Below are 25,850 nucleotides of genomic sequence, written 5' to 3' on the forward strand. Positions count from 1 at the left end.
TAGAATGATGTTAACTTTGTATCAAACATAACTACTCAGAGATGATGGGTTGTCGCGACACGCTGCGAGAGATTGTGACCGACATTGTCTCAGTTTATACGAAGGCTTTGAGATTGATCTATAATAGTGTATTTTTTAATGACATTATCATATGATTTCTGTTCGGTTCGCGCGCGAAAATGATGACTCTCTAACTTTGATGTCTTCTGCAAAGCAATATGGTAAACTACGAGTGCACTGAGAGCGAATTATTGGACGAGACTTTTTAAGATTAAAGGTAAAGTAAAGTGTTAAATTTCTTATCGAGATCCGGCGAAGACCTCCATATAATATCGGTAAACTAACGCGCCTTTTTCACTTGGACACCTTCGGATATTTTCAAAATATCTATTGACTAAACACCCACACAGAAGCTTGTGTAGCACTGCCCACACTGAATGTCGGATGTAAGTTTATTCGTCCATGATCCCTTCCCCGGATCTTAGGGAGTCGAACTCAATGTACCGTCCGTGGCGTAGTGAAAGATCGTCCGATATCTGGTCGGAAGGTCGTGGGTTCGAGGCTTGGCTAGTGCCACTATTGACATGTCAACTGGCCTGAAATAGCCAGGTGTAGTCCAGTCTAAGATGCCCCCCCCCGGAAAAAGTGTCCGGTCCTCTTGTTTAAGACTTTAACAGATCTTTTGTTTGAACAACATTCGTGATCTTGATTTTCCCGCCATACACCTTGGCCATACACCTTCATTCCGCTGATTCCGTCAACCTGTATGCACACTTTGTGGGGAAAACAAGCTCGCATGAGATTCAAGATAAGAGTATATACTTCACCAGCAGCGTTCTTCAGCGATTTCACAAAATGTTCCGCATGAAATCAGCCCCCTTTATTTCCTCTGCCGCCGGGACGGGTGAATCTTTCCCACTGAAGGAGCAATGCAGGCAGGTGTTGTACGGCATTTCGCCTCATTTCTCACGTCAGCCGCGAATCAACATACTGGGTGACACAAAAAAGACGACATACATGATCGCAAACATCTGCAGCTGCTTATCCCGCCTTGAAAAAGGGAAACTCCATGGGGAATAACACATCTCAGTGAAGAGCAAACACTTAAGATGAAGAAGGAGGAGAAGGAATGAGATTGAATTAACAAAAAGCAAACTGAAGTATTGATCTGCTCCGTACACGTAGCACAAAATTGGTAAATTATCAAAAAGTTTGCGTATTCGTGGAGTCATTTAAAATCAAAAGTGTACTTCAATTTTTGTGACACCTAGTATGTTTTATTGTTAAATCCTCAACTCCCCGTCGCCTCGATGCGCACATTTGCAAGATTCGTTCAAACAAACACGGCAGTTGTCAATAACACTCACACACTTGTGATCAAAGATCGGAGAAAACATCCCTCGCTGTAAAGCTTGGTGACTGATTGTCAGCCGCAGTAAACTGTTGCTCATGATAAGGCGTCTCAGTCGAAATGATACCAATGCTTTTTAATTCCGGCGCGCATCAGTTTATACCGGTGTAGAAGCAGAAAATGTCCCTTTCGAAAAAGAGTCCGACCCTATTGTATTTTGGTTTTGGTATTCAGTTTTATAGACCTAAAGACCGTCAATACAGTTCAGAGGTTATAGCACATAATAGAATCCCGTGTTCTCCGGACATTCTATCCTAGGACATTTCAAACTTCTGCACCGCGGGTTCCATGCGTCCCGGTGTGACATTTTTGAGTGTTTCTACTTCTGAGTGTTTCCCCTCATTGTTTGGGAACACCGAAATATAGATTAACACGTTTGAGGACTTTGAATCAGCGTGATATCACGGTCGGCAGAAATCGGACCAAAATGTCAAAATTTGCCTCGTTGTTACCCCAAGGCCGTGGATCGAGTTTGTTTACAATATGCAGCGCCATCTTGGAAAAGCCGTGACGTCACCGCGGTATCCTCCTTGTTGTTACCCTACGCATTGATGTGTCACCAAGCCATAACGAAGGTATACTTGAGCATGCATATCCCTCATTCACAAGCCTCTGCATTGTACGATAAGGAAATTAAGTACAAGTTATGATTGTGAAACTCTATGCCAGTTCTATGGCTGAAGATTTATGAAGTCAATATTATGTCATTCTTATGCCAGGTAATACACAAATCACAATCCGCCTGATCAATTAAACTCTCGGCAGTTAATTAAAATTAATTAAGCCGGTGGTGGGTGAATCGACAAAGGCTTCGAGGCAGATTCCGACAGTCAATTTTGCAATTAGAAATCATGAAGCCAGGAGCTAATTCATCAATCAACTGGAGTGGCCTCTCCATAACACCCGCCTGTGAGCAGCAGCACAACTTACGGGCGATATCAGAAATTGGCGAAGTGTGTCGAACATCGAATTCGAGGGGGAAATTGACAGATTGTCAGAAAGGAAGAGATGGATTAGACGGACCGATACTTCTGCCAAGACAGTGCTCTTCCATGTAGCCTTATGTTTTGATAGTGGTCCTACCGGATGACAGTGCATGGTCAGCTAAGCGGAGCAGCCTCGTTTCTATTATCGCACCTAGACATATCATTATTTGGAATAGCTATACGTCAGCTGGGCGACTGACCAACTAAATATCACGAGATCTCGCGGTGAGGTGCGTGGTTTATTAGGCTATTTTATTCCTCAATCCGATCGCATCAGGTTGTGACCGTCACGGAAAATGGTCCAAATCGACCCCAATACACGGAAAATGGTCTGAATGTACTTCAGTCACAACGAGAATTCTGAACTTTATATTTAGTACGTATTTAGTGCGTAAGCCTTTAAGCTAGTTCAAATCGACCGAATGATAATGCTGCAACATGTACAACTCGATCATCGTCTTGCATTTTCATGTTATTCAACTTAATTTATTTTTAGAAGAATAATGGCAAAACATGCCCCTCGATGGAGGCACGTTCGTGTCTCCACAAATAGGAGAAGTCAGGATGCTAAATGCACGTGACATGAACACGTGATGGCAATTAAACTTGGTTATTTTAGAATAATTCAAGAAAAGGAGAATTTGGATTGAACGCGGAGAGGTTTCTTCCTAATCTGCTCGCAGTGGGGAAGTTTCATCCAGTCAGCTATTGTGATCGTGCGTAACTACTACGGCAAGAGGAGAGAAAAGGCGTCTTCTTCATCATCTTCTTATGAGTTATCTTAGACGGTCTAGTTGTGAACGCTGTTATTTGTCCTTATTCGTCGTGGTCCGTAAAGCTCGTCTTTGATGCAAATTCCGGTGTAACAGTTTAAAATGTCCAAGCTTAGAATGTCATGGGTGGAAGCCCCTTCTCCTGCAGAAATGGAAACGATCCGGGAAAGAAACTGCTATGTCCCTCGATAGGCCGCTCTCCCTTACAACAACTCACTGCATTCGGTGAGGCCTAGTTGAAGGAACGGGAAGACCATGAGGGTGCTCTTCTGTTGCATGTTTGAATTGGCGGAGGGGAGGGGAAAAGACTCTTTAAGGATAGGACAATTCAATTGCGCACGGAAGGCCTGTTTTCTTCTTGTCTTGCCCAGATACCTGCTCAGGACAAGTTGCAAGGACAAGTTGATTTTAAGATATCTTAAGATTACCGAATCAATTGCCATCACGTGTTCATGTCACGTGCAGTTAACATCCTGACTTCTTCTATTTGTGGAGAAACTAACGTGCCTCCATCGCACGGTGCATTTTGGTCGTTTCACCAATCACCGCACGGAGCTGTCACTTTGCCAAAACCCTCGGTGACTTTTTCATTTTAGCTCCACTCTCGCGCTGTTAGGCGAGACCACCAAGACCTCCAGTTCGGTATCAATTCCTTTACGAGGAATAACGCTGTTGATAAATATCACTGAAAAAGCTAAGAAAGATGTATCTAGTGCTTCTATAGTTTATTTGTGATAGCAAGATTCATTTTTGTCAAGAAAGATGCCATCCGCAGCAAACTCTTGAGACGCTCTAGGCTGCTGTTGCGTTGGAGGAGGGTCTATGCTGCACGGGCCGCGGGGTTCCGGCGGGTCCTGGACCATGTCCTGGACGTTGTCCTGGCATGGATGCGCACATGTTCGTTAGGCAATTTATATCTGGAAAAAGGGAAAAGAGTAACTTTAGCGAGTCTCAGCAAATCAACAACAAAATATCCGACGTATCCGCATGGATTTCACGTATGGCCGCGTAACAAATTGCCTCACCATCATACGTAAAATCGATGCAAAAGGATCATACGGGAGAGACTTTTTTGGATTTGCTGAAACTTGCTAATATTAGGAATGCTTGCAAACAAGATCGACGTTCAAAGTAAAAATGGTTTTACTTAGTTTGTACTTTGTCGTTCGTAGCTCTTGGGCTTGCAAAACCTGACTATTGTCATATATATAGTGTTTTTCAGATAGATCTGGCAAAAGGTTCTTGGCTGGCCTCTTGTCACTAATCTGTAATCGTGTGATCACAAATAATGTAAGCCATAGTTGGCCGGCGTTAGTTGACACCACGAAAGACCTATACTCGTTTTCTTCAGCATTGGTTAGGCCTACCCTAGTATAATGTAAGATAAAGTGCAACACCACTATCATATTTTAGTGTTCAACTTAGTTCCTTTGGCCAGAAAGATATGAAAAACACTATAAGGAGATGTATTTTGTGCATTTTATGCGATAGGATTTCTGCTGAATATCGAATACTGGTCTCTAACTGAACCTACAGTATCATTACGATTATCGATCAAGATGTTGCGCAAAGTCGACGCTCTTCCTGGCGTGATTGTGTAGAAATTTGAAGCCGCGTCGAAATGTTATTTCTACTGATGTTTGAGAAAGAAGGATACGTACTTTTGGTCAAAGCTTCAATAAGTGAGATTGCCGCGTTGCCCCCGCGCACTTAAAAAGAAAAAGAGAGTTTTTAAATTTTTAAGTAAATCATGGCAAAAGACCATGCCGATCTATCGACGTTCTGCGTCTGACCCCCCCCCCCCCCGCCTTCCCCTTAAAGGAGGAGACGCCTGGTCAGGTTTGACGAATGTTAGATTTGTCAGTTTCCTCCGAGACACACCGCATGTTTTACATTGAGACGTACCATATACCGAAGTCCAATTCGAACAGTCACTATACGTGAAAAGCGAAATATAAATTATTCCTTATAATTACTGGGCAGATTTTAATAAAGTTATTTCAGCACATAAGATGCATCCCAGGTATTCAATTTTTACCTTTTTCAATATCGGAGGTCAAATGGCGTAAACTGGCCGTTTTATGTTCTATTTATGGAACATAGAACCAACGTTCAGCCGGAGAGCACAATGACGACCTTGCCGTTTCATTATATAACTGGGACAAGTAGGGCGCAAGATATGTCGATTTTTCATGCGAAGAGCCTTGACTTCTCCGAACAGGACAAACAATCGAAAATCATTTAATTGCAATCAACAGTGCATCCCAAGAGCGGAATGATACCGTACATGTAAGCCAAACTGAAATTGGCAAGCCACGTCCAAAACCGCCCTGCACGAAGAGCAAAGTCATTTATAAGAGGCCAGCTTTAGTGCGCTAAACAGGTGGTGGCTCGTTGTGGCGAGCATGAGTGTAATTTCTCAGCCACCTAAATCCCAAACCCAAATGTCCTTGTTAAGTCAGAACTACTTACGAGCCATTTCCGTGAAAGCATCCGCTTTTTCTTTTTGACCATTTGCACCCAACATCCCAACAACCACGAGAAATAGGACAATGGCGACCTTCATTTTGACTGGAAAAGTAAGGGCATTATTATCAGTCAGGAAAAGGTTCTTGATCGACGAGTGGTAAGGCGATCAAGCTATTTCATAAATTTAGCCCAAATCGCAGGTCGATCGTTCAGTGCCGCTCGGTTCGAAACGGTGTCTTCCCATTTCGCCAATATTATATTTTGCTTCAACCCCCTGCACGAAAAGTCGGACAATGTCGGACTTTTGTCGGATAAATCAGGAAAAGTTAGCCAGAGGGAAACCGTTAAGAAGTCGGAAAAAGCCTCCTATTAGTGATAGATTCTATGCTGTAACTATTGCCTGTGTATATACGTAGGTCTTTGAGAGTTTCAAATTCAAAAAGGAAAACTTAGTAACTCACCTTATCTGGTTAACTTTCGATCCGAGTGATGAGTGATTATGTGCAGTTCTAGTTGATATGATAAGCTGGACGCGCGATTTTGATTATAAAGGCCCGAGAAAATTATGCATGAATACTACTTTGATCACCTGTGCAGATGGATGCGCGTTGATTATAGAAGTCACGCTAGAAACAATTGATCTCGGGATGGTTCCCGGCTTCAGTCGGGAGAATAGGAGGCTGGATAGATAGATAGAAAGATAGATAGATAGATAGATAGATAGATCAATATGGTGGTGAACAAAAATCATTGTTCAGGCCTGTTTACATGTCGGCGTGTTATCTGTCAATCTACGGTGGTGGAAATCACAGTATTGTGCGATGGGCCTCTAGACAATCTATAGGCAATTCAGCTGGTCAAGATGAACTATTGTTAATTATCACTTGTTCAACTCGTTGTGCGCCACTCAATTGATTTCTGATGGTAAATAACAGTTATCGTCCTGGTTTGTGTATTCATTATTTTACTTAATGTTTGCAAGTTCAACGAGGGCGATTCCATGCTTCTAAAGTCATAAATGTTATGTCCGCGTCGTCTGGGGCTCTGGAGGGCGAACTACTGGTCGGATTTCTTAGAAGTTTGGTTTTTACTGTTCTTCACCTCAACCCAAACAAGATAATTTCATTTTAGTAACCATGGTAACGAAATAAATATTGTTGTATGCAATATGTGTACATTGACGGAGTGCATTGAATTGTGACATTTTCCGCTCTGTACGGTTTATTTCTCGACCAATCTGGATTAGATATTCAGACATCAAGAAAAACCAAACTTCAAAGAAATCCGACCAGTAGTTTGCCCTCTAGAGCCCCAAACGATGCGGACACAATATTTCAGAATGGACTATAATAGCACGAACTACTTCTGGCGCTTAAAACTTTTCGCGCCTTCCGAATGCACCCAGTTTGGACTTTACGGAAACCAAGTTCCTCTGGCCAGAATGATATGAAAAACACCATACTGAAAGCAAATCAACTCAATGGTGTCATGATGTACAGTAGAGTGCGTTGACAATGCATGGATCCGCACAAAGGTGATCGCTGCCCGGAGGACTCACTCGGGTCCAGTCGGGATTAAAAACGGAAAATATTGAAAATTCTGTCAGATTTTGAATTTCCCGTTTTATATGCAATTTGTTGATGGAAACTACTACTGTAGTATGGTAGGTTACTGCGCAGTTAGCGGCTTGGTAAAAATGCACTCTTCGCGATAACTCCATTGATCCCTTAAAAGATTCAAAAATCGGGGGGAGGGGATCGGGGACTTAAATCGTCGATGAAATATATATACTGACAAACTTTGTATTTCTTCGTAAGGCATGCGCGCGAAACCTGGGTAATAACGGACATCTATGGCATGATCTCGCACTCTCGCTGTGCTCCAACATATCAACAGCGTTCTTGAAAAGCATTCCATTATAGAGTGATAGGACATTCCTTGGAAGCATTCGCCGCCTACTAATCACCTCATTAATTACCCTGCCTAATTATTGTCTCTGCCTCAGTCTCATTTCTTGCCGCTTACGAAATTCCACAACTTGTTTCCGGTACATAAAGGGGTAGGCCGTTCGTAACTAATGATGGTTCATGGAAATAGAAACGCAGTTCTTCACAGTGCCTTATAGCGCAGTTACTATACGAATTTGCTGAAACTAGGTATTCATAGTATTTGTAAATCAGTCCACACAGCAGCAATACTAAAATCTACGTATTTACACAATTGGACATTTCTACAACTTTCATTTTTAGCGAACTCGGGATTGATATGCAAACGTTGTCCTTAATGGAGAGGAGTCCTGATAAGAGAGGTCAAACTAAATGGAAACAACCAAAATGGGACCAAAGCTAGTGTCCTTAATTGAGATGGTGTCCTTGATAGAGAGGTGTCCGCTAAGGGAGGTTCCACTGTATATTCATTGATCACTGACACGACACAGACCTACATATTACAATGAGTATAGAAATAAAAAGGAATGCATTGTCGTTTTGACAAAAGGAATTTATTGTCAATGAAGTGATTATGAAAAGCATATTATTCATATCGGGACGTCAAGCCGGGTTCCGTTATACATGTACTTGAATAGTACAGGCACAATAAGGGCTTATTGTCATGTTTGTTGCTCGAGTTTGAATATCCCCTGGCCTTTCAAAGACGGGGACAGACTTAATGCTCTTAAAGGAGGTCCATTCAAGATAAGCCTACGGTTTTTCACAGGCATAGTCATTTAAAGGCCTGCGCCGTTTGTAAGAAATTAAAATTTGAAAATTGAAATAGAAATTTAGAAATTACATGTATGTTAATACACATTAGATATAAATTTTAACATTGTTGTTGTTTACACGGATTGGTACATACTCTTTATGTCTAGTGTTGACATTCTTGGTAGAGTATAGCGTCACGTGTGAACAGACTGATGAAGACGTGCAGGTACGGCAGAGGCCTTTAATGTTAATCACTTCACAACGGGCCAAGAATCATATATGTCGTACAAGTTTAAGCGGTATATATACAGGCTTTATACAGCCGAATGTTTGTGTATCCAAGTCTTTGAGATCGGACACTATTTGGATAAGAGATTTTCAAATAAACTTAGTATTTATGGTGCAGGCTGATAAATAAGGAATATATTCGCTTCAGTGGAGTTATCATTTGCCGATATTTCGGGAGAGCCGTGTAAATATCATAAAATATGAGATTTTGATCTAGTTTTTGGGAAAGGTGTGGATTTTCATCACAAAATGTCGCGGCGAGTGAAGGTATGTATGTTCGATATGGAGATCATTGTTGCATGATGTGGCTCTATGCTGCATTCAATGATAATCAATTTTATGATGGCAATAATTATAAAAGGTTCTCACGCATTATTTCGAAGTAGAAAACCCATGTAAGATTATAAGCTTATGGTATTAAAGACAGTAAAATGCTCAGCGCTATTGTTATCATAACCCTCCCAAATGTTTTGACAGTTAGGCTAACCTTTTAATTCGTAGGAACAAATTCTTGCAATAACATTGCTACGGGCGTGAAGTCAATTTAGGCTGTAGGTGTTTTATTCGGCTTCGGTTAGTTTGTTATTGAGCGATATGGAGGATTGGTGAGACTTGGAGTGTGAGAATTCTCTGGAATAGAATATGGATCATTCTACTCATGCGGGGGTGCATCCGCTGCACCATAATCATGCTGACGTGCACCACCGGTTACATGCTGACACGCACCACCATCATGCTGAGGTTAGGATTAACACAACACTTCTTTTGGATTACATAAGGTTCACGCTTTCACTTTTAATATGTCCCTTTAGGAACGAACAATTCATTTCCAAAGAGTGGGATACATAGGATTCTCGAGTAACCTTTCACCCACGTATCGTGTCATGTCATGCTTTCAGTCTTAAAGCTATATTAGGCTGGGCTAACATAGAGTTCACGCCGCCACATGTAACGTATCCCTTTAGGAACAAACAAGTCATTTACAAAGAGCGGCCTACATAGGATTCTCGATGTCACCTTTCACCCAGAAGTCGCGTTATGTCATGCTTTCAAACCACAGTCTCTTTTGGGCAGGGCTTACATAGAGTTGATGTTGTCATTTGTAACGTCCAATTCAAAGACCGAACAAGTCATTTCCAAAGAGCGGGCTACAAAGGATTCTCGATAACACCTTTTACCCACATATCATGTCATGTTTTCAAGCATACGTCTACTTTAGACTTGGCTTACACAGTGTTCACGCTGTCACTTGTAACGTGTTCCTTCAAAAAAGGAACAAGTCATTTAAAAGTGGGCTACATACGATTCTCGATGTCATTTTTCGTCCGCGTGTATGCCATGTTTTGATCCTACTTCTTTACTTTTAAATCTATTAACGAAGTTACATGTGACAATTGACGACGTGACAGATATCTGAACCTGGCCTTGTGTGAAACTTATTTTCACGACGCTTGTTCATTGGTCGTCCTCGGGTGGATGTTTACTAACTTCGTGACATCGTCACAACAATAGAGAGGTTCAGATTTTGATCTGAGAACGAGAACAAGGTGATCTGTTTCTCCGGTTGACGTCAACAAGTTAAGTTGATTACGTTATATCATTGTTTCAAGGCACTCCAGACATAAAGACGCTCTATTTCATTGCATTACTGACAACAAGCAACGCGATGGCCATCTTGTAAATGTCACCTCCTTCTCTTTCGCGGATCAAAATGCGCGCAACTAATTGGCAAAAAGAAATTTATCGTTATAAGCAGTGCACTGTCCTCTTTCCTTGAACTACATTACATCATGCAGCCGCTGGACAATTTACAAATAGGTAGCTGTTAAAAATACAAAAATGTTCCGATGTGAAAAAGCGGCTTATGGCCCACAAAGCTGGACTTTGATCTCGAGAATGTACTTAATTAATGAGATGGGTGTCTTTCAGTTCGATATATAGCGCCCGTAACTCTCTTGATCTCCGATCAAATCTAGTCGCATTATTTCTGCGATGGAAACGCGGCGGTTTTTTGGTAGTTCATACCATAAGTTAAGTTCGAAGTGCCCGATATAATATAGCATAATCTGCCTTCCTTGCAGTGAGCAAACGACGGGTCAACTGACAACATTGTCAACAAGAGCAGACAGTGTCGCCCCCATCAGAAAAACCGTGAATTATTTGTACCGTATATATGTCCTCTTCGTACAGACCTGATAGCTGGCGACACTGTGTCTATATTCGCTTTTTCATCAGCTGAAATTCCTCTATGTTTTCTTTCGTTTCAGCGCAAGCAAACAAAAGTTCAGGTGAGTGTTTTATCTGCAAAGTATTCGAGTGGTCGGGGTGGACTAACCAATAAAATGCTTTGAAAACATTCCCATCTTGCTGATAGATTGGCTAGTAACTCAGAGTGTCAGCCATGGGTACTTAGCCATCCTGAATGTGAACCCCTCTTAAACGTCACGTAGTCGGGGTATGTCTGGATAAGATGCAAAAACCTTAGAGGTCAAGATGTGGGTATATCGCCCGCGACAGCTAAAAAGGCCTCATGACCCTGATTATCCCGTTGGTCCTTTAATTAAGCGAATTTTCAAAAGGGGAGGGGATAGGCCTACAGTGAAGTTTAAAAAAGGTGGGGATCCAAATTCAAAATTTGGCTTTCTCGGTCTTCTAGTAGCTCCAGTGTACCTATTATCAGCTGTATTGACCATTATTTCGCCCGCAAATGACTTCGGGTAGGGGGGAGGGGAGGGAGAGTTGTTGTCTATCCCCATGCATGTAAGTAAGTGACCGAGATGAGAAGTTCGGCGAATTGATGTCTACCTCACTCTGAGTACTGTTTGAGACGGCCCTGCTAATAATTGGAGCCGCCCAACAACTTTGAATTTCCCGCCAAACCTTTCTAGACTCTTTCACCAGTCTCCTCCATTCACTCATTACAGAGACAGGTACTTGACGGCAATTCACTCGTCATGATCTCGATTTGGGGGCGTAAGCTTCCGGTGACCGGTCATGTGTTTATCTGTAGGGTGGGTAACCTCGATCCAAGTGAATAATCTGCAGTACCAAGGCGGTCGGTATATTAACAGTTCATCCAGTGTATGCACTGAAATGCATGGCTCGCCTCGGGTAAATCAACGAGGCTCCTCCGCTGTGCGGCGGATATAGGGTCGAGGTTACCTGGACTAAACTTTTCCCGCCACCCGGCGTTAGTTTTTCAAATTATTCAAAGGCGGCGCTTCAGGACTCTCCTCTTTCAGGAGAATCGTAAAAACATAGCAACCTGCTGCGTCAAAATGGCGACCAAAAGTTCCAGATCGAGAAAAATTTCCCAAATAAATCAAACTGGCCTGTCACAAACTGATAGATCAGCGTCAAGTTCAAACCTAAAAAGCCCTAAGTTTAGAGGGAACGTAAATAACAGCAATAATAGTTCGTCCTTTGTGAGTATATTCGAACTCAACGCAAAAAAGGGTGCTCTCTTCCCTAGGCCTATAAATGCTCTAGCCTCTATAGGGCCCTAAGGCCTACCTAAAATACCCCAACCCTACACTTGCCCTAGGCCTACCAGCTTTGCTTTGGTTATGCCCTGCCCCTGCAATCTAACTGGTCATTACTATCCCGGTTTCAAATGCATCAGCCAGCTGTAGTGTATACCGTACTTAATTTGGGGTGAAAGATCCTTATTCCTAGGCAGCTGTTGGTTCATTGCTGTTGTGCTTGTGACCATGTCTCTGAGCCATATGGCGGCTTCATAAGAACATTGTGCGGAGAATACTTGACCAAGATTTCTTCAGAAACCTGTATGGCCCATCTTTCAAACCCTTTCGTACTAACTATGGGTCTCTGGAATAATCATGGTCACGACTGTAATTCTGTTTTTCAGGATGATGGTGAGAAAGGGGCGTTTGCATACAAAGTGTTGTCTGAGGCACAGACAAAAGACCTCCTGGAGCTGACGGTGGAGGAAGTAGAGGGGTAAGTTGTGATAACATGACTGACTAAACTCGCACAGATTTGATACAAATCAAAGTGTCAGGGGCCAAAACAACCAAGGTGTTTGAGTTGACGCCAATGGTAAGGAAGGGTGCCGGTTTGAAAGATGGCAATTGTTAATGTTGCAGAAATGTTCCTGGAATCTTTCCAGTGGCATAACTAGCGGGTGAAAGTTGGGGGTAGGGGGCAAATGCCTCCCAGAAGTTACCAAAAAAAGAGTTTTTCGACCACGATTTTGGTTGAAATATTTTAAAAATGCGTCATTTGCCCCGGGCCCCCCACAATCCAGATACCTAAACGCTAGCTACACCCTGCTCTCTGTACATGTCGGCCTTGACTCATCTACTCCTTGCCTCCTTTTGGTATTCATCATGTGAGAATAATATTTCAGGAAACTTGGGGGAATTCTCAACATAACAGATCAGGGAACGGACTTGAAAAATGCAGCGACGTTAGATTTCTTCACGGGCGGATTCTGGTGGGCGAAGGAACAGGGTTACAACATACAGCAGGCCTCCGGATTCTTCACACTCATTCATACCCTGTTAGAGAACGTAAAAGGTAGGATCATTTCAAAGCAGTCAGTATAGTGCTTTTCATATCATTCTGGCCAAAGGTACACGTACTTAGTTGAACTCAGGAATGTGACCAGATCACATTAAAAGAGAAACTGACTCATGTTTTAGTGGACTTTTGACAATACACAGTATCATGTATCCTCTCCTTTTTCCAGACAAACAAATGACCATGGTCGACAATCTAAAACAGTTCAAGAAGTCACTGGCGGGAATTGGTCAAGACGCCCCGGAAGTCTATGGCGGAATGGAATTCTTCGACATCAACCAAGCAAAAGCTGTGTCTGATTTTGTTTACATGAGGTAAAGCGCCCCGCAAACAAGTGATTTAAATTGCTGTGGCTAGCGTTTTGAATCGCATGCAACGATAATTGCTCGCTTGGTCATCGCAAGTGGCAGCGACCTCGGGGCCAATATCAAACCCACCAATAACCTGTTTTACCAGTAACAGCCGAGAGACTCTTCTGTTGCACATAACGCAGTGATCCCTGAGCGTCTGTCATCGGCAAAACAATATGTGACCCGTCACAGCAAAAGCAGGCGCATGTCGCTCTGAGCTTGGCAGGTTGAGACGGACTGTTTGTTCATTTCTCTATTGTCTGCCTTTTGTGAAATATGAGCTCATCAATTTCTTCCATTATCTCCTGGTGTCATTTAGGCTCATCTTCTGTGCGACATGCGCCTGGTTTTGCTGTGACGGGTCACATATATTGTTAGGCCCAGCACCACCTAAAGATGTTCTCCAGTATCCATTCATTATACCATGTTCTACTTGTCTCGTTGCAGCTTCTTCCAGCATTATCATCTCTATGAGTTTGTCTATGGACACTCACAAGCTGAAGAAATCATTGGAACAGATGTAAGGCGACACACTTTATCAATCTGATATAGATTTCAGCAATGCCATTGTGTACACAGCTCTAATACAGTAGAACCTCTCTATTAAGGACACCCTTTTGCTGACTAGTGGTAGTGCTGTCCTTAACTGAGAGGTTTCCTGATTAGAGAGGTCAAAATGAATGGAAATGACCAATTTGGGACCAAGTGCTGTGTCCTTAGTAGAGAGGTGTCCGCTGAGGAAGGTTCCACTGAAATTCCAATTTACATGGATAATAACTGCGCTAATGGTATTGCCCATTTATATTTTTAGCCAACTGTAAATACGTATTGAACACAACAGGGTTACCCCTTTAAACACTCACTCTTCCTTTGAGTTATTAGTTATCAGTTCAATAACGGCAATATCATCTTTTTCCAGCTTGAAATTGAAGTTCCCAAAGCAGCTGACATGCCATGGCCTCCACCGTTAGATGAGGGAGTCTCTGAGGAGGTCTACAACACATTCATTGCCACACCCCCACCCACACCTGTACCAGAGGTAAGAATTACTTTTAACTCGCATATACTTGATGATGCTTCAATTGCCCTGCTACAGACAGAGATGCCGGAAGGACATTGTATTGCTAGTACCAGATTTACTTTAATCAGATCATATCATATCATTACCGGTGTTGTAACCCTATTGGCGTTTTGCCAGAGGTATGGAGTCCAATATAGGTTACTGTCCACCTATGCGGGATCTTTTATTTGCCCTGGCATAGACACTCGGGTATACATGTAAAAGGCACCACGGCTTTTTGTCTCCCTCGACAGATTCTCGAATTTTTATATGCCAGGAATTTTAGTTTCTTGGAAGCCACGCCGGTTCATCCAGAAATACAATCCTGGGTTCTCCCCAGGATCGACTCGAGCCCTATTGCCTGGTAGCCAGCAGTGTCAACCACTAGGCTATAAGGCTCCTACACAATCCTGGGTTCTCCCCGGGACCGACCCAAGCCCTATTGCCTGGTAGCCAGCAGTGTCAACCACTAGGCTATATTAAGGCTCCTACACAATCCTGGGTTCTCCCCGGGATTGACCCGAGCCCTATTACCTGGTAGCCAGCAGAGTCAACCACTGGGCTATAAGGCTCCTACACAATCCTGGGTTCTCCCCGGGATTGACCCAAGCCCTATTGCCTGGTAGCCAGCAGTGTCAACCACTAGGCTATAAGGCTCCTACACAATCCTGGGTTCTCCCGGGATCGACCCAAGCCCTATTGCCTGGTAGCCAGCAGTGTCAACCACTAGGCTATAAGGCTCCTGAACAATCCTGGGTTCTCCCCGGGACCGACCCAAGCCCTATTGCATGGTAGCCAGCAGTGTCAACCACTAGGCTACACAATCCTGGGTTCTCCCCGGGACCGACCCAAGCCCTATAGCCTGGTAGCCAGAAAAACGAAATTGTGTTTATGTTTCAGCCAACAGAGGAGGAGAGTGAAGAGGTGTGTGTGGACCAGGGCGAGACGGATGCTGATAGAGAGGCGGCATTGTTCTCTAATTTGTCGCCAGAGGAAGTCAAGAGAGTCCTGGAGAGCGTCTGTAAGGAGGTGTTGGCAGGAGTTGAGGTGGGCATAGATTGGAACGAGAGGCCGAGGGGAGCTTCTCTTTAATACATAAGGCATCCGAGGCGGAGGGGGATTCAAAAGTTTTGGTGTCACAGTAGAATTACCTTTTCATCTTCAGTACCATTTCAGGGGTAACAATCTGACGTTTATGCCTGCTTACTGAATGGATGGACCTTTAGGGGAACGGTTCATTGGTGCGCTTTTCAATTCTTTCATGGAAAGAATTAGTTATGTGTATAGGGCTAGGCCTGACTTCTTTTTAACTGCAAGGTAAGGGGCAAAAGAAATGTTATCTTTGTTCCCTCTCCTTTTGAGATGAATACACCCCCCCCCCCCCCGTCCCCCAGGCAGAATTGCTCAACTAGAATTCTACTTGCAGGGGTATTTGCCCTGCCTTTTCTACTTTGCTCTTGACTTTAAAATTCTTTTCTTCAGGCTGATGTTGCCAGTAAACTTCGAGACAAAGAAATCGCATTTGTGACTCGGATCAACAAAATTCACAAAGTGGCGGATTAAAGGTGCAATACACAATGCCAGTTCAATCTGTGATGAGACAATGAAATATTCTGTTGAAAGTGGTTACGAACTGAAAAAACAATCTCTAGGCTTCTGCTCAGTCTCAAATTAAATCTACAGACCATTTTGTTTTTTGTGACTTGAGCCTTTATAAGGAGGAGTGGCGTGAAATAATGCCGAAACAACCTTTTTTCAAAATCCGTCCATCCAAGTTTTTATTTTGGTCATCGTGTACTTGTATTCTAACAGTTTCTTAAATTGTTTGTAAATTGTAAATAGATAATATGTGAATAGGTATTGTGTACACCAGGCTTTTGATAAAGGACCTCATGAGACAATGTACAGTCGAACTCGGTATAAGAAGGAAACACTGTCTTGAACAGACGGAAGATTTTGCAATGCCTGATTAATTGCCATTCTTTCCTCATTTCTATTTATTCTTTAATCCCGTCCCCTAACAAGCATTGTTACTTGAACTGGCTTCGTCTGTATACAGCTCTTCAGAGTCGCCTGGTCTCTGGGTGAATGTCCATTTATTAAACAAAACCATGATAAAGAAACCCTTTTGAGTTGTGTTGAGTTTTTTTGTGGCCTTTCATAACTAAGTCCACTTCAAAACCTCAAGCTGTAAGACTCCCTCTCCTAAAAGATAGCCACCATGTACAGGCTTGATGTGGTGTGTACATAATTGCCCATGCGTCCCTCATGGGTGTGTACATACATGTTCTTGATGGAAGGCCCTTTTGTTGCTGTGGTTCAGGCTGTGCAGTACACTCCAGGCAGAGAGGGACGTGTCCTTCACATCTTAATTCAGACATCTGTTGTCATCACAAAATGTGTTTGATGCGGAGAATCCACTTAAACACCCTTGGGAATGGATAGTGCTGTCCATGTTAGAGAGGGGTCCTGATTCAGTAGATATGCCCAGGTCAGATTCACAAACCAAAAGCCTTCAGGATGAAGGACATGTATTGACGTCCAAAGACGTCACAGCATCGCCACTATCATGTGTTTCAAACTGAATAAAGAAAAGTCCTACGTTACAATTTAATCACTATTTATTGTGAAACTCAAATAAATGCAAACATATTAACTGACATTCTTAGGTACAAACATAAGAATTCAGTACATATATTCTGAGTGAGTAAAGAGGGAGACAAATGACCCAAGAAGTCATGCAGATGATGTTTTTCTGATAGACATCATTCTGGAAGTCAAATTGTGGTCGCAGACCCACGTGGCATTCTTTACTATCAGTGCAACAGTGTAAGCGATCAGTGGTGACGTCAAGCAGCGTGATCAGCGCATGCTACACTCTGTAGGCGACCCAAGCAGTGTCAAGAACACAGATTCAAGTCCAAAATGGCTGACCAATGACATCACCGCAGAACCTCCATATCACAATGTCTCCAAATTGAATAAATAAGAAATGTGACACGTTATGTGACGTTCAAATAAATGCAACTTAATACTTGATAGACATGATTCATGGTCAGGCATAATTCATAAAAGCTTGGTACAGATATGTTGAGTGAAGGGTAAGGGAAGTTTCCCAAGTTGGAGCCATCAAATTTGTTAACAACGGTCGTGGAGCACTGTTGACAAGTGGGTCGCACTCTCGACTGGCAATCACATGATCCCTGGTTCAATCCCCACAGCCACCCCACTACATGTATATTTTAAAAATGACTAGACAAAACTAAACATACTAGTAGACTAACAATACATTAGAAATAAAACAGAGAACAGATCAACAACAGATCATCGATGGGCCAGTTAGTACCTTGTCCGGGAGTCTAACTCAATACTCCATCTTATTGATGCAACAAAAAACCAGCACAAGCACTGGCCTGGTGAATATCTCGCACTTGGAGAAGTCTGTTGGCTGTTGAGCTACTCTAGGCAAAAAGCTTTCAGAAATCGCATTTCATTGTTTAATTTGAGGTGTTTTAATATAGCAATTGAACGCTGACTGTCAGTATTAGTAGTCTCAGAACACTCATTTCATCTTCAAATTTCTAATATTTTGAGCAAAACGCGATGCAATAACTATAGAAGTGGCTGATGAAATGCGACCTTCCCATTCAGACACCCGGACACAAACATACAATGAATCGGCGAGAACTTGGTCGTCACGACAACATGTCTGTGACTCATACAACTCGCGACCTCGACTAACTGCTGCGGCTGCTGTGGAACCGCGTCACATAATTCATGACATTCTTTATCAAATGCCAGAAGACGAGTTCCGTAAGCAAACGGCGAACAGACAAGACGACCGTCACTACTAAAACACAACTCTTTTATGAATCCACGCCCGACGTTGGGCTCTTCGATATGGTGGAGGAGACGAGGTCTATTTTCATGAATCTGCGGCTTCGAACCGCAAATCAATTCACGCTGACCAAGAAGAAGAAGAGTGCGCTCTGCAACGCGCGAATCTGAACGGATTATGAACGTCATATTGTCGGCAAGCCTTTCACTGCTTCGGGCGCTGCGATCGTCATTAGAGGTACCAGGAGAAGGTTCGTGGTTTGTACCACTTGGTTCAACCTCTGTGATAATATCCTCGTCACTATCCCGAGATCTTCCACGAGTACGACCTACCCTCTGGCGGACATTGTTAGAACCGGTACTACTTTCACTGGAATCACTCGCAGTCCTCCGCCGCCGCGTCACACTGTAATAAGTTTCGTGTTCATACCCTGCCTGGGAACTGGGAGACCTCGTCCCCAACCGCGGCGACGGAGATTGTGAATGTGACGACGAGGAATCGTCTTCGACCAAGACTGATAAGAAACGAGATGGGCTTGGCGATCGGGAATGTTCGCCTGACTCTGGTGATATCGTCTCGGGATGTTTGCACATCAGATTATCTGATTCGTCAGATTTGATGGAATGTTCCTCATCGTCATCGTCATCGCTCGGGACGGCCTGTATGTCATGGACACATGTCCACTGCAAACAAAAATGAAGAAAATAAGTTGTTTTTTTTCATGTACAGATGCTACATTTTTGTAATGACCAAGATTTGTAATACGTATCACAGGACAAGAATGTAGCTTCATCATGCAACCTCAAGGATACAGCAAAATCTTCTGCAAAAGGAGCAAAACTACTCCAACTCACCTCTGAATTTTCATCTGAACTTGTGTTCCTCGAGAGCACACACCAGCCAAATGGATGAACCTTTAAATAAAGTCAATGATTTGAAATATAAGTTTACAGCAAGTTTACAGATTTGTCCTGAGGATTAAACCCTTTTACCACCAGAGATGTGCAAATCATGTCACGTACCAGGCCCCATGATCCCATCGCCAGTGACGAGTAAAATCGACCAAAAGTAAGTTCTACTATTCAGTATTGGTATCCACTGTCAGCACAAGATGGTGCCGGTAGTAAAATGACTTGTCACTCGTTGGGGCTGCATAGCAGTTTCCTGGTGCCCCCGGGTTAAACTTGGTCCTGAACAACATGTTTTTAGAAGTTCTGCCACTCTTCTTGGCCACGCAGTAATTCCAATATGAACCCTACCTGCAGTGAAGCTACAACCTCCGCATCATTCTGCTCAGGAAAGTCGCTGATAAACTCCACGCGATTCCTCTGCCGCTCGAACACGTGATTATAGGTATAGCCCTGACGGACCGGCGATCGACTCATCTGCATCAAGCGGTACATGTTGGGTTTGAAGCCATGGAGATCTTGGTCGAGAGTGTGCAGGTCGAGATTATGAACAACGAGGAGATAACCACCGGCTGTCGACAGAATCAGCTTGGAGGCATCGGGAGTGAGCTTGGACCGCATCAGACCGCTGGTGTGAAAGACGCTCTTGGAGCAGGACTCATTTGAGGAATAGCTGAAAGTGAATGGCAGACAATCAGATATGGAGGTTAGGAGTACTTTAAAGGCTTACTTGAGTACTTTGACTTGAGGAACATGATAAGTTATATCTTTACATGAATATAGTCGGACTGTTTGAAAGTTCTGTAGCATCGATTCCTCAGCAACCAGAAATGTAATGAGCACAGCCATGCTGCTGTCTGTACGATGGAATTTCTTGCTAGCAAGAGGCCACCCACCTATTTATATCCCAGGTGTAAATGCTCCCGTCAAAACCAGATGTCACTAGCAGGCCATTGTTAGCATCATATTCGATGTTTTTCACCCAGTTGGAATGTCCTCGTAAAACCCGGATATTTTTCTTGAGGAATCGCACGTCCCAGAGACAAACTGTGGTGTCATCTGAACAGGTTGCAAACACCCGCGTGTCGAGGAATCTGAAAAACATGTATGATAAGAAATGTTATGGTAAGAATATTTGATCATGAGGTGGTGAAACAGCAAGGGCCACTGTGCTCATCTCCAGCCAGAAACATGGCTAGTTTAGGATTTAAGATACAAGGGTTAAAAATTAAGTTTGGATGAATAATTGTAATGATATCGCACCTACGGTATTCAACTTACCTGTACATGCATTCAGTTGACATTGTATTCAGCTTACCTGAACATGCATTCAGTTGACATTGTATTCAGCTTACCTGTACATGCATTCAGTTGACATTGTATTCAGCTTACCTGTACATGCATTCAGTTGACATTGTATTCAGCTTACCTGAACATGCATTCAGTTGACATCGTATTCAGCTTACCTGAACATGCATTCAGTTGACATTGTATTCAGCTTACCTGACATAGTTAACACAGTCTTCATGAGCCTGTTCTTTATGTGCAATCAATTTTCCATTGAATGGATCGAATAATAGAATATTCCGGCGTTCACAGGCAGCAGCTAAGACAGAGCTGGAAAATAACATATTGACACTCTTAGCATGAGCATCACTCGCCATCAGTTAATTTAAAACTGCAGAGATTGCTCCGCCAAGTTTCAACCGACATCTGCCGGGCTGTTTTGAATATCCACGCAGACCAATTGTTCACCGCGTTCATGTTGTGACATCATCAACTTAGACAAAGAGTGGCATGTTACATCAGCAGACTATTACATAGGCTAGCATCTCGCCATGCGTATTATTTTCACCATTTATAATTATATCATAAAGTTTTTATTTGCCAGATACGCCGGTACCACCTAGGGTCGGGCAAACAAACCATCTTTACAAAAGGTTTTCACAGTCAAAGACGCCAGACAATGGGTGATATGAATAAAGACTAGCAAATGCTTTTATCTAAATCTCAATGTACATTTACACTAGGCCTTCCTGTACAAAACCGGAGTAAAAGCATTTGCTAGTCTTTATTCATATCACCCAATGTCTGGCAAAGGGACCACCGGTATGGGGATGACATTTCATTGACAATACACAACGACATGATGCAAGAGACGCATGGTCCCATGGCCAGGCACTTCTAGGCACTGGACGAATGGGGACGTCGATGTCGACTGACGATGACTGACTGTCGCCAATTCTAGTCATCATGTCAAGCAGTGTCGGCGAGGCCGAGGGTTACATGACGGCACACGACATTGTCTTTAAAACAATAGACTGTCGATACTAACCCATCAGTAGAGAAATCAAAGTTGAATATGCCTCCATGGTGTGTGTGCTTGACAGTTTGCTGCGGATTCCACGAGTGAACCTCCCGAACAGAGCCATACAATCCAGGCAAAAGCTCACTTTTACAAGGAAATCTATTTTTACCTCCACCAACTTCACGCGAAGCAAGCCATTCGTGGGGCCTGAATTTAACTCTTGGCATGGCGTATCGTTGCTTTAACGATCAGATAATATGTCTGCTCAAAATAAAGAGACTACGGCAGCAAAGTAGAGAGAAAACCGGTGAGAAATGGGCATGATTTTTAAGGATTTTGTTCACTTTATTGATTGTTTTCGTTTGAGGTCAAGGTCATTATCAGTCGGGATCTCCACAAATGAAGAGTTTGTTATTATCGTGGCCACCGCGGCAGCACTATACAGTTACTTAAAGGGACAACTTGGGCATGAGATGTGTTCAGGCGGGGCCGATTGGGTCTGGTTGTGACTGGTCTCATCTTCTCTCTGTCTTTGCAAGACGGTGCAGAAGGCAGGGCCGATCGGGTCTGGTTGTGACTGTCTCATCTTCTCCCTGTCTTTGCAAGGCGGTGGGGCAGTCAGTGCCGATTGGGTCTGGTTGTGACTGTCTCATCTTCTCCCTGTCTTTGCAAGGCGGTGGGGCAGTGCCGATTGGGTCTGGCTGTGACTGTTGTCATGTTCTCATCTCTCACCAAGACGGAAGGACACGGGGTTGTCAGGCCCGATTAAATCTGGTTGTGGCAGTCTACTATCGTTCACCGTGACAGCAAGATGGTGGAATACGTCTGGTTGTGACTATCTCATCTCTCTCACCATGTCGGCAAGACAAGAGAGAGACCAGGCCCAATGTGCATGCTAGTTTGCTCAATTCCGAACAATGCGTGCTGTATAACCGATCTAAGGACTGACAAATTTTGTCCTCAGTAAGGAGGTGTTCTTTACGGAGGCTGAAGCTGGGGGTATACAACATGATTCCATTTTGTTTAGTTCAATATTGAACATGAACCTGAGCTTAACCCTTGAGCTGCTACAGACTTTTGATCCCATGTGGCCGATTTGCTGCCCCCTTCCTCCCCAGTTGTGTCGACACCATGAAAGAGAGGAAAAAGTCACAACCATAGCAAATCATGCCTGCTGGGATGCTCGATTGTCTAGGAGATCAAACAGTCACAACCCGACAGAATCGAGCCTGTTAACTCCACTGTCGTCCAAACACAAGTTGTGTAAAACGAGCGTGTCAAAGCCAGACCGAATTGGACCTGGCAGCTCCTCCGTCTTGCCGATACCATGAGAGGCAAGATAGCGAGGACAACCAGACCGAATGAAGCCTGGTAGCTCCTCCGTCTTGCTGAAACCGTGAGAGATGAGACAGCCACGACAACAAGACCGAATGGAGCCTGGCAGCTCCTCCGTCTTGCCGAAACCGTGAGAGATGAGACAGCCACGACAACCAGACCGAATGGAGCCTGGTAGCTCCTCCGTCTTGCCGAAATCGTGAGAGATGAGACAGCCACGACAACCAGACCGAATGGAGCCTGGCAGCTCCTCCGTCTTGCTGAAACCGTGAGAGATGAGACAGCCACGACAACCAGACCGAAAGGAGCCTGGCAGCTCCTCCGTCTTGCTGAAACCGTGAGAGATGAGACAGCCACGACAACCAGACCGAAAGGAGCCTGGCAGCTCCTCCGTCTTGCCGAAACCGTGAGAGATGAGACAGCCACGACAACCAGACCGAAAGGAGCCTGGCAGCTCCTCCGTCTTGCCGAAACCGTGAGAGATGAGACAGCCACGACAACCAGACCGAAAGGAGCCTGGCAGCTCCTCCGTCTTGCCGAAACCGTGAGAGATGAGACAGCCACGACAATCAGACCGAATGGAGCCTGGCAGCTCCTCCGTCTTGCTGAAACCGTGAGAGATGAGACAGCCACGACAACCAGACCGAATGGAGCCTGGCAGCTCCTCCGTCTTGCCGAAACCGTGAGAGATGAGACAGCCACGACAACCAGACCGAAAGGAGCCTGGCAGCTCCTCCGTCTTGCCGAAACCGTGAGAGATGAGACAGCCACGACAACCAGACCGAAAGGAGCCTGGCAGCTCCTCCGTCTTGCTGAAACCGTGAGAGATGAGACAGCCGCGACAACCAGCCCGAAAGGAGCCTGGCAGCTCCTCCGTCTTGCCGAAACCGTGAGAGATGAGACAGCCGCGACAACCAGACCGAAAGGAGCCTGGCAGCTCCTCCGTCTTGCCGAAACCGTGAGAGATGAGACAGCCACGACAACCAGACCGAAAGGAGCCTGGCAGCTCCTCCGTCTTGCCGAAACCGTGAGAGATGAGACAGCCACGACAACCAGACCGAAAGGAGCCTGGCAGCTCCTCCGTCTTGCTGAAACCGTGAGAGATGAGACAGCCACGACAACCAGCCCGAAAGGAGCCTGGCAGCTCCTCCGTCTTGCCGAAACCGTGAGAGATGAGACAGCCACGACAACCAGACCGAATGGAGCCTGGCAGTTCCTCCATCTTGCCGAAACCGTGAGAGATGAGACAGCCACGACAACCAGACCGAATGGAGCCTGGCAGCTCCTCCGTCTTGCCGAAACCGTGAGAGATGAGACAGCCGCGACAACCAGACCGAATGGAGCCTGGCAGCTCCTCCGTCTTGCCGAAACCGTGAGAGATGAGACAGCCGCGACAACCAGACCGAATGGAGCCTGGCAGCTCCTCCGTCTTGTCGAAACCGTGAGAGATGAGACAGCCGCGACAACCAGACCGAATGGAGCCTGGCAGCTCCTCCGTCTTGTCGAAACCGTGAGAGATGAGACAGCCGCGACAACCAGACCGAATGGAGCCTGGCAGCTCCTCCGTCTTGCTGAAATCGTGAGAGATGGGACAGCCGCGACAACCAGACCGAATGGAGCCTGGCAGTTCCTCCATCTTGCCAAAACCTTGGGAGATGAGACAGCCGCGACAACCAGCCCGAATTGGACCTCGCAGCATTCCGTCTTGCCAAAACCTTGGGAGATGAGACAGCCAGGACAACCAGACTGAATCGGGCCTAGCAGTTCCTCCGACTTGCCGAAACCATGAGAGATGAGACAGCCACGACAGCCAGACCGAATCGGGCCTGGCTTCTCCACCGTCTTGCCACACAGCGAGTAAATCGATACTGTCCGAAACATACCAGTTGTGACTTGTATTTGAACACCGGGATCTGCAGTTTCGGTTGGGACGTTGTGCCCGATGTCGCAATGATGAGATTATACAAATATTGGAAACTGAATCTGGATTATGTGGGCTGCGAGGTCTCTCGAAATATAATGAAATTAACAATTCAATTTGGTTTAGTTTGTTTTATTCACTGACAACATGTCATAGATAGTCACAAGCTAGTTGGGAACCTATATGACGAGGGGACTTAATAAAGCCTGGTGTCCTCAGACGAACCAAACCGAAGCCTAATCAATATTTCTGTTCACATCTACTGTGATCAGACTAACATCAACATAAGGGGCCAAATTCATAAAGGGAGTTTAGCTAAAACAGCGTTTAACTACTCAATAGACAGATTCAGGTCCTTCATGTAAATCTTCACAGAATATGAATAGGCCCTGAAACTGATTAGAGAGAAGTTGTACACGTCTAACCCTTAAACGCCCTTTATGAATTTGGCCGAAGGTGTCCTGTGTGAGTAGACAAACTAAACCACAGCCGAAATAAATTCCACCGAGTTTCTCTCAACTTCTTACTTCCCTGCCGGCCTCTACAACGCCGTCGAATTGTGACTGAAAGATATAAGAGGGGCCTGTTTGAGATTCATGAATTCTTGGGCTTTGTCTTAAGATTCAGAATATATTCTGTTACATTGTACCGCGAATCCGACAACTGTCTTCGTCACAACGTCACAGACCATTGAACCCGTGCGACGTTTTATGGTGTTTCCATATGAGTGAGTCCCTTGTTGTTCGGGATCGCCGAAAGTAGATAGACGCGTTTTTCTGTGTCCCTATTGAAAAGTCACAGTTTCTCCAGGTGGTGTTCGTGTATTGCAAGGAAACACTGAAATCTGGGGACAACCGCAAATGTGACACCGTTTTGGAAGGACAATTTGTCCGAAATGTGTTGAAAGCTTTCGATGAATGTCTTTGGTTTCCATATTACCACACACCTTCATACGTCAC

The 25,850-nt window shown here is 44.4% G+C and overlaps 2 protein-coding genes and 1 long non-coding RNA gene across 4 annotated transcripts; 1 reads left to right on the plus strand and 2 right to left on the minus strand.

The window, feature by feature from the left end:
• Window positions 1-3,880: 3,880 nt before the first annotated feature.
• Window positions 3,881-6,232, minus strand: LOC135489202 (uncharacterized). Its single transcript, XR_010447109.1, has 4 exons — window positions 6,101-6,232; window positions 5,643-5,741; window positions 4,832-4,879; window positions 3,881-4,087 (listed from the first exon to the last, which is right to left on the minus strand). It is a non-coding gene; the product is annotated as an uncharacterized LOC135489202 (long non-coding RNA).
• A 2,434-nt stretch (window positions 6,233-8,666) lies between these two features.
• Window positions 8,667-16,705, plus strand: LOC135489114 (ciliary-associated calcium-binding coiled-coil protein 1-like). 2 transcript variants are annotated; one of them, XM_064774299.1, is made up of 9 exons: window positions 8,667-8,896; window positions 10,897-10,917; window positions 12,498-12,589; window positions 12,999-13,168; window positions 13,341-13,485; window positions 13,969-14,041; window positions 14,441-14,560; window positions 15,482-15,628; window positions 16,064-16,705. In XM_064774299.1, the coding sequence occupies exons 1-9, from the start codon at window positions 8,879-8,881 to the stop codon at window positions 16,142-16,144; spliced, it is 867 nt and encodes a 288-aa protein (XP_064630369.1). In that variant the 5' UTR covers window positions 8,667-8,878; the 3' UTR covers window positions 16,145-16,705. The 2 variants fall into 2 exon arrangements, with proteins under 2 accessions (XP_064630369.1, XP_064630368.1); XM_064774298.1 differs by lacking the exons at window positions 8,667-8,896; window positions 10,897-10,917 and adding an exon at window positions 11,882-12,054.
• A 514-nt stretch (window positions 16,706-17,219) lies between these two features.
• LOC135489088 (DDB1- and CUL4-associated factor 10-like) lies at window positions 17,220-21,988 on the minus strand. The gene is made up of 6 exons (XM_064774248.1): window positions 21,663-21,988; window positions 20,831-20,944; window positions 20,224-20,421; window positions 19,679-20,000; window positions 19,274-19,333; window positions 17,220-19,102 (listed from the first exon to the last, which is right to left on the minus strand). Exons 1-6 carry the CDS (start codon window positions 21,860-21,862, stop codon window positions 18,194-18,196), a joined length of 1,803 nt encoding a protein of 600 aa, XP_064630318.1. The 5' UTR covers window positions 21,863-21,988; the 3' UTR covers window positions 17,220-18,193.
• Window positions 21,989-25,850: the final 3,862 nt, after the last annotated feature.

Source organism: Lineus longissimus, chromosome 6, assembly GCF_910592395.1.
Source record: "Lineus longissimus chromosome 6, tnLinLong1.2, whole genome shotgun sequence".
NCBI classification, from domain to species: Eukaryota; Metazoa; Nemertea; class Pilidiophora; order Heteronemertea; family Lineidae; genus Lineus; species Lineus longissimus.

What these genes read in the sequence shown, in the direction of transcription:
- LOC135489114 (XM_064774298.1), top strand. Translation starts at nt 11,908, where the DNA reads ATGGCGACCAAAAGTTCCAGATCGAGAAAAATTTCCCAAATAAATCAA. An exon ending in TCTGATTTTGTTTACATGAG is followed by an intron (nt 13,486 to 13,968) that starts GTAAAGCGCCCC and finishes GTCTCGTTGCAG; the next exon opens with CTTCTTCCAGCATTATCATC. An exon ending in AAGAAATCATTGGAACAGAT is followed by an intron (nt 14,042 to 14,440) that starts GTAAGGCGACAC and finishes ATCTTTTTCCAG; the next exon opens with CTTGAAATTGAAGTTCCCAA.
- LOC135489088 (XM_064774248.1), bottom strand. Translation starts at nt 21,862, where the DNA reads ATGCCAAGAGTTAAATTCAGGCCCCACGAATGGCTTGCTTCGCGTGAA. An exon ending in GACTGTGTTAACTATGTCAG is followed by an intron (nt 20,422 to 20,830) that starts GTAAGCTGAATA and finishes CATGTTTTTCAG; the next exon opens with ATTCCTCGACACGCGGGTGT. An exon ending in TACACCTGGGATATAAATAG is followed by an intron (nt 20,001 to 20,223) that starts GTGGGTGGCCTC and finishes ATTCACTTTCAG; the next exon opens with CTATTCCTCAAATGAGTCCT.